The sequence below is a fragment of the Corvus brachyrhynchos genome, unplaced genomic scaffold (assembly GCF_000691975.1).
Source record: "Corvus brachyrhynchos isolate BGI_N302 unplaced genomic scaffold, ASM69197v1 scaffold19, whole genome shotgun sequence".
NCBI lineage: Eukaryota > Metazoa > Chordata > Aves > Passeriformes > Corvidae > Corvus > Corvus brachyrhynchos.
Window position 1 is genome coordinate 571948 of NW_008246061.1, and position 8365 is coordinate 580312.

General features: G+C 54.4%; 1 protein-coding gene across 1 annotated transcript; it reads left to right on the plus strand.

Moving 5' to 3' along the window:
• The first annotated feature begins 1061 nt into the window (after nt 1–1061).
• LOC108449675 (basic salivary proline-rich protein 1-like) lies at nt 1062–7186 on the plus strand. The gene is made up of 2 exons (XM_017746478.1): nt 1062–1191; nt 2149–7186. Exons 1-2 carry the CDS (start codon nt 1062–1064, stop codon nt 3210–3212), a joined length of 1194 nt encoding a protein of 397 aa, XP_017601967.1. The 3' UTR covers nt 3213–7186.
• Nucleotides 7187–8365: the final 1179 nt, after the last annotated feature.

Sequence of the window (8365 nt, forward strand, 5' to 3'; positions counted from 1 at the left end):
TGGCGTGTAAAACACGGCTCTTATATCTTCATCAGGGGCTCCCAAAGCTTGCAGCTCTCTCCTGGGAGGACAGCCCCAGCATCCATCTCTGTCATTCCCGGGCAGATGGAGACGGACAGGGATTCTCTGGGCTGGCTGCTGTGCCTTGCACAATGTAGGCTCAGCACTCTGAGATTCAAGCCCCGATTTTGCCTTTGTGTCTCCTTAATGTTCGGGTTTTGGAGCAGTTCATTGCAAAAATTTGGATTTCTTGCTGTTTAGAAAAGTTGACAGCACGAGGAACTCCTTAGCAATGTTAGTTCATTTTGTGGAGGGACCTGTGTCTTCTCCATCATCCTAAAAATGGCATTATAGAAATCAGAGTTACTCTAAAGGCTGAGTTCTGCCTTTTCCTGGCTGGGATTAAAGAGGCTCATTTAGTTTTCAAGTGCCCCAGTTTCCCCACCTGAAAACAAGATCAGGGGGAGGATGCTGCTGCTGCCAGTCCATGGGGTGTGTTTGGGCATCAGCAGGGTGAAAAAGATCCAGCAGGGAGGGATCTGGAGCAGGGAATGCTGCTGACCTTCCTCCTGTCACCCCACACGTGCCTGGGTGCCAATTGGGGTGCTCAGAGCCAGTGCAGAGGAGAAATCCCAGCTTTGGGGAGAGCCCTGGAAGAGCCATTTGCAAACCAGCCCCAAATTGAATCAATTAATTGAATTGTCAGCCGAGCCGTATTTAAGCACTGATCCCATAAATTGAAAGGAGAGTGGCCTCCTTTGGATAATTCCCCTTAAAAGCACAGGAAAAAAGATCTCAGAAGGCCTAGGGGGAGACTGGAAGAGCTCCCCATGGTCCAAATCTATTTCTGCCTTTAAAAAGCTGTAATTATTCCCACATTAAGAGCCATCCTGCCAGAGCAGTTCCACAGGAGCTATTCCTGCAGGAGGAATTCCCAGCAGTGGGCTCCTCCAGGGTGCAGGGACTTCAGCAGGGCCAAGGATCACGGAGCAGAGGGCACCAGATGTCCCCAGGAGCTCGGCAGCAGGCGTGGCTGGCAGGGAGCTGGGATGAGCCTCGCCATGCCTTTGGTGCCCCTCAGGAAAGTTCCCCTGGACATTTGGGGCTGCTTTGGTGCTGATTCGCCGGGACAGGCCATGAACCCGAGCCCTGAAATGGCAGAGGGAGCAGCAAGGCACAGCCCTGGGCGTGGTAATGCCCCGCACTGACCTGGCACTCCTCGAGTTTAATCACCCTGGAACTCATTACTGCAAATTAAAGCAGAGCCTCTCACCCCAGCCGGGCTCACCGAGCATTCCTGGGCAGGCACAGCATGGCTGCAGCTCCTCCAGCCAGCACCTGGGAGAGGATTTCCCTGGGAATCGGGGGTAGTTCAGCAAACAAGCTGAAGTTTGACTCAGCTGAGGGGCTTGTGTTGGGCTTTGCAGGCAGTTCTGTAAATAAATGGGTTCGGCAGAAGGGCTCTGAGGAGGTGAGTGCTTTACATTGAAATTCGTGGCAGAAATTATTAATAATTAGAAGAAATTGCAGGTAGAGCCTGGGAACTTGTGTGCTCATACCTTCCCATTTCCAGATTTCTTTCTAACTACTTTTCAGAAACTCAAAAAATAGAAGAGTTATTGATTTCTCTGCTCTTTTTTTTTGGCAGAAAGAATCGATTTTTGGAAAGAAAGGAAGCAAGTGCCTCTTCCCCTGCCCACGCCAACTCCCTGGCAGCTCCTGGGCTGCCCGCCCAGCATCATCCAGCGCAGCATTCCGGCTCCTGTTTGATGTCCCCTGGCCAGAGCCCTTCCTGCCGCTGTCGCTGTTATCACTGAGCGGTGCCCGGGCAGCAGAGGCAGAATCCCCGCTGCTGCCGCAGGTGCGAGACCACACACGAGCAAACCTGTCCTGCCAGACGGGAGGGACAGGAGGGGTGCTCGGGGTGGCTGAGGGATGGCAGCCGGTGGGGAAATGGAGATGTGAGAAATGTGAGACTGACTGAGCAGAGAGGAGAGGGGGAGAAAATGCAGAAAGAAGGGGGAAAAGAAGGGAAGGCTGGGAAATTGAGCTCCCGCATACCGGGGTGGGTGCAGCCCCTGGCGGCTCTGCAGCCCCGGTGATTAGCCCAGACATGATCCAGCCTCGGCTGGCCTGCGGCAGGGTAAGAGGTCAGCAGCTCTGATAAAACAGAGCATCTCCAGCTCCTCCTGGGGGGTGAGGCGGCTCAGACCGCGCCGGAGAGGTCTCGGCGCAAACGGCCTTGCAGCCCCCAAACCCACCACTGGCCACCGGGCTCAGCTCGGCTTGTGCCCGCCAAATGGGCCCATTTGGGGGCGGATGAGCCTTGCAAAGGAACGAGGCAGCTGCTTCTTGCTGTGCTGTGGGGGCGAGGCGCGGGGAGGCGGCGGGCGGGGCGCAGCGCGTCCTTGGGCGGCGGGGCCGTTACCGGCCGCTGCCAGCGCCGGGGCCCTTACCGGCCGCTGCCCCCGCCGGGCCCTTACCTGCAGCTGCCCCCGCGGGGCCCTTACCTGCAGCTGCCCCCGCGGGGCCCTTACCTGCAGCTGCCCCCGCGGGGCCCTTACCTGCAGCTGCCCCCGCGGGGCCCTTACCTGCAGCTGCCCCCGCGGGGCCCTTACCTGCAGCTGCCCCCGCGGGGCCCTTACCTGCAGCTGCCCCCGCGGGGCCCTTACCTGCAGCTGCCCCCGCGGGGCCCTTACCTGCAGCTGCCCCCGCGGGGCCCTTACCTGCAGCTGCCCCCGCGGGGCCCTTACCTGCAGCTGCCCCCGCGGGGCCCTTACCTGCAGCTGCCCCCGCGGGGCCCTTACCTGCAGCTGCCACCGCGGGGCCCTTACCGGCCGCCCCCACCGCCGGGGCCTCGTGGAGGGCAGATCCTGCCCGCGCCGGAATTCCCGGGCCGGCCTTGTAAAAGGGGAGCTGCATGGAAAAGAGAGGGGGAGATGTTTAACAGAGACAAGACCTGGCGATCAAGAGGAGAGAGGAGCATCCCAGCACGTCAGCTTAACCCTTACAGCACCGATTTCCGCGCCTCTGCAAAGAAATCCCGGCACGGAGTAGAGCAGGCAGAAAATACCCTCCAAAACCAACCCAGCTTGGGGTTTGGAAGGGGAAATGCAGTTTCTCCTACCCTGAAGCCTGTGCTTTCCTCTCCCATGCTCTGGGCAGCAGCTCGCAGCCCACAGGCAGGGTGTGGGTGGCTGGGAAATCGTTAACTGTGCTGCAGATGCTTGGGTGAGTTTGGATAAACAGCCTGCTGTTGTTCTGCACATGGGAGTTACTGTAGGAGCTGCTGAAAGGCTCGGGATTTATAGCCTTGGAAAATGATTTATTTTGGTAAGCCCACAGCTGATGCAGCTGGGGAAGCACCAGTGTGGGATCTCCCTGCGCTGCATCAGCGCCACCAGAATCCCTTAAGGAAAGGGAGAAATGCTGGGACAGGAAAAAAGCCACAAAAGCTGCTGCTGCTCACCGCAGTGTGCGGATCTGTGCCCTCACACAGCCCTGGAAGTGCCCCAGGCCAGGCTGGATGGGGCTTGGAGCAACCTGGGACAGGGGAAGGTGTCCCTGCCCATGGCACTGGATGAGGTTTAAGGTCCCTTCCCACCCAAACCGTTCCACGATTCTGGGATTCATTTGGGCACAGACCCAGCCAACCCTTCCCGTTTCCAGAATGAACACAAGCAGCCTGGGGATCAACAACCCCCGATCCCAAAGCACACCCTCAGCACACAGGCAGCAGCCGCTTTCTGGCTCTCAAAGCTGTCCCAGGTCTTTCAGGATCACTCCTTTGATCCCTTTTTTTCCTGGGAAAGTGCTGGCTTGGGGTGGATCTGCCTCTGCTGTCTCCCACTCATGGCACCCTGGGGGCCTCCAATTCCTTCACATTCTCCCCACCCCACCAGGAAATCCTGTCCCCAGCAATGTCAATGATGAGGTTTTGTGGTGGCAGGATCACGCTGGAGAAGGAAACCCTCCCAACCTGACAGCAGCACCTTGCAGGGCTGTCATTTCTTCATCCACAGCATCATTTTGGGGTCTGGAACTGTAGGAACTGAGGCTCAGCCTCCCTTAAATCCAGCCCCTACCCAGAGATGCTTTTACTGCAGGATTTCTCTGAATTTACCTCACTGGAGCTCACAGCCATGCAAAATCTCAATCAACACTGAGTTGTCCCACCTGCAGCATTTCTCCTCTGCCCCTGGGGAGTTTTGGGAGGTACCAGTCCTTGGTGCCAGTCGTTTCACACCCCCCAGGCCTCAGCACTCACGTTCTGGTGAGAAGCTGCTGCCTCTGGAATTCTCTCCAACTCGTGTCACTCGTGGGACAGGCTGCAGTAAATCAGCTCACGGCCTGACGAGCCCTGTCCCATCGTCTCTGATGGACAGAAACACTTCCTGTAGGAAGCACCTACTCCCTCCACCCTTTTTTATTAATTAGGGATCCCACTGAGTTAAAAAGGGAAGGAGTTCTGTCTGTGAAGTCCCTGCAGGAGGAATTTACACTCAGCAGGTCTGAAAAGCAAAGCCATGCTCCGGGGTGCTCAGTGCAGCCCCAGCTGTGTCCCCCCAGGACAGACACCCTGGGATGGGCTGGAAGGGGCAAAACCCTCCCTGCCTACCTTAGTCCAGGCATGAGGGCAGCTGATGTCCCCTGGAGCCGCTGTGGCTGACCCTGCCTGCAGCGCTGCAAACCAGGTTATTCCCATTCCGAAGGGTGAAACTCTGCAGAGGAGCTGAAGTGTGAGAAGCAGCGTGGGATTCTCAGATGGAGCAGGACATTTGGGCCAGGGACGGCAAAGAGCGAGCAGGACGTGGAGCTGTTCACTCACCCTGGTGTCCCAGCCAGCCTGGATGGGAAATAATCACAACTTTCCTCATTGGGCACCCATCCATCACCCTCCAGTCCCACACACCCAGCAAGGGGCATCACCTCGAGGGCAGATCTACCTCTTTGGTCCCAGCCGAGGGAAAAACTGGCAGAACAGCTGGGGGACTCCCACATGAATAATCAGAGGTTACCAAAGCCCTCATTAAGCAAACCAGGCTTGGCTTTCCAAAGGATGGGTTGAAAGGCAAATGTCTCCTGTTACAAGTGCAGTGTCCAGAAAAAGAATAATCCCTGCCTGCTCCAGATAAGGGCAAGGGTAGGTATGCCTGAAATATTTCTATTACTTCAAAGTTCATAAATCTATTGGTTTAAAACTGTCAACAAGAAAGAGGAAATATGAGCTACAGACGTGGTTATCACCAGGAAAGGAATTTCCTCCAAAGGGAGAGCAAGACAGTAAGGCCAGGAAAGAGGGACAGATAGGGAAATAGCTCTATGAGATATGTCAGGAGTCTGGATGAGCCTGGCCTAGGAATATCTTTTCATTGACTCCAGCGGACTCTGTCTGTGCCCCAGCACAAAAGGATGGTGAGGGAAGACTCATTTTACAGTCCCCAGCTGAAAAAGCCAGGTGGTAGAGGCTGTCTGGGTTTATTGGTGTTGTTTTGTTGGGTTGTTTTGGATGGGTTTTTTTAAGCCTTTGAAATATTTCAGGATTTTGTCAGAAAATCCCTGACCCTGCTTTTTGGTAGGCTGAGCTGGTGTTCCCAGGGGGAAAAGTCACCCAGCAAAGAGGTTCAGTGGTCTGGGAAAGAGACTCCAAGGACCTTTGGCCTCAGACGGAGAGGGCTGCACGGCAGAAAGGAAGAGGGAGAAGGGGAAGCAAGGACTGCAGGAATGGGCCCTGGAGTCTGCACTGGACACTGTTTGCACAGGGGGAAATTGAAATCAACCCTCAGCAGCAGCTTTTCCACCCAGAAGCATCCAGACCATGAGGGGCACTCAGTTTTCCTGCCTCAACATTGGAGCTCCCCAAACACAGCCCCCGTTTAACCCCCTGAGCTGTTCATCCCCCCCAGTCACTGCACACCCCTGGGGCACCGCTGCTGCGCCAAGGAGACCTGAGGGACTGCCACCTCCCCAGCAGGAGAAGGCAAAGGGCAGGAGCTGCACGTGGAGCAGGCACTGGCACTGCTCCAGAGGGGATGGAGCACCCCGGGGAAGAGTCACGGACCAAAACATGAAAATGGGTGCACCCTACAGGTGGGCCAACAAAGCCTCCAGAGGTGAAGAGCACCAGAGCTGTGTGTGCTCCCTGCCAGTGCTGCACACTGGGCACCTGGGCTGTCACCTTTACTGTCCCCACCAGGGCTGGATGGTCACGGGCTGGGCCCAGACATGGCTCTGCCTGGAGCTGGGAATCCTCCGAGCACTCCTGTTCCCAGAGCTGTCAGGGCAGCGCCAGCCCCACCAGGAACAGCTTCAAACAAGCGCGGGCAGCAGATAAAGGCTCAGAGAGGTCACTCTCACTGCCTCCTACCTGCGAGCAGCACCATCACACCCCGCCTGAATTTCGTCCTTTGGATGTCTGAGAATGAGTCTTTAATAAACCCCATCCTTCCCCTGCTTTTTCCCTCCTCCTTTTATCTCATTCTGAGTCACCACCGTGTCTCAGGGCAGAGGTCCCTGTGCTCCCCTCTCCCTCGATAACCCAGCCCTGCTCTGCTCCGTGGCTAAGCAGTAACTTGCTCCTAGAAGAGTGTTTACATTTGAAAATAAGTCCAATTACACCAGCCCATCTAATAGTCCTCTCTGTATATGTTACTGAGTACTTAGGGCCATTTTTCTCAAAGCCATTATGCTCATGTGATTTTCCTCAAAGCCTTTCGAGGGGATTTTGTTTTGACAGCAGGGCATTAAGGGGGTGAAACTGATAGCATAAGTACCACTTACAGACTTTGATCAGCTTGCCTCATAATTCTCTTGGAGAAAGTCTTGTATATATTAGAGAAGGAAATTAATTTTATTGCCGCCGTGGCTTTTTTTTCCCTGCCAGTTACATCCAAGCACTTGTGCTCAGATTTTTTTTTCTTTCTTTTTTTTTTTGTTCTTTTTTTGGCAAGCCCCTCGTGTTCATAGCTGGAGCACAGATTGGGCTGTCCTCCTCCCAGGAGAGAGCCAGCATGGCTTGGGCCCTCATCCCCCTTCCCAGGAGGATGTTCCCTCTGATATGATCCCAACCAGGTAATGAGAGACTTTCAGACCTCCTCCATCCCATGCACTGGGTCTCAATGTTGTACAGATAAATTGCAGCAAGAATATACAAATTTTGGTCTGTAAATACAAAAAAATAAGCAGATGACTGGGCTCCTCTCTTCATTCAATATCATGAAATCATAGGATAATTTGGGTTGGAAGGGACCTCACAAATCATCCCATTCCACCCCTGCCATGGTCAGGGGCACTTTCCACTATCCCAGGCTGCTCCAGCCCCCATCCAACCTGGGATATCGGCTTTTCCCCAATTCAGAAAAGGAAAAAAACCAACCTTTCATTTGTTTCTCTTGAGTCAAAGATCCATTCTTCCTCCCAGCCAGGCCCCTGCCATCCTCACACCCAAATTTCTCTTCTTGCTCATCCTGGAGTGACTGTTCCCTGCATTTTCAGCTCTAGCACTAGCTTTATTCTGGGTTTTCTTCTCCCTTGGACACTTCCAGAGATCCAGGGGTAGCCGCAGCTTCTCTGCGCCAGGGCCTCCCCACCCTCACAGGGAACAATTCCTTCCCCATATCCAACCTAAACCAACTCTCTGCCAGTTTGAAGCCATTCCCCCTCGTCCTGTCACTCCAGGCCCCTGGAAATGAGTCTCTGTCCAAACAGGGATCCAGGAACTGCATCAGAAATAAGAAAAAGCCCACAGAAATCGGTGAGGAAGACCTGTAACTCAGCAGAGGCCTAACCAGGCCCTGTCTCTGGATCAGCTGCCCAGCCCAAACCCAGCTCCCAGGTGAGCCTTTCATAGCAACGTTTAATGTTTAATCCCTGCCCAGGTCGGCCAGGCCAGCAAAGAGAGGGAGCCTTGGAATGTCCCTGGAATCAGGACGCTTCCAGCCATCCTGGGCCCTGTGACAGGGTGACACATCTCTGACAGGGCCTGAAAGGAATCCCCCTCTCCATCCTTGCCCTGCTCCCTGCCAAATCCCCGTTGGAATCGAGAGCGGAAATGTTTGTGTGGAGCGAGCAGAGCTGGTTGGAAAATTTTTTGTCAAAACAGATTTCCATCACAAAGTGACACCCTGGTGGCTTTGGCAAATTTCTGTTCAGGAGCAAAGTGGAGAGAGAAAAAAATGTAAATGTCAGCGTGGCCTTTTGACATTTTCCCCAACGCAAAGGATGGGCTTTCTTGCTTGGGAGTGACTTTTCCTTGACATTCATTTTCTACATTCAGCTCAAAACAAATCAGCCTTGCTACCAAAATGGAATTTGTTGACTACTCTAAGAGGCTTTTTCCTTTTGGAATTGAATATGCAGAATTTCA

Excerpts from the sequence above, each read along its gene's own strand:
- LOC108449675 (XM_017746478.1), top strand. The coding sequence starts at position 1,062 with ATGCCTTTGGTGCCCCTCAGGAAAGTTCCCCTGGACATTTGGGGCTGC. Across the intron at positions 1,192-2,148 it reads AAGGCACAGCCCTGGGCGTG|AGGTCAGCAGCTCTGATAAA; the intron begins GTAATGCCCCGC and ends CGGCAGGGTAAG.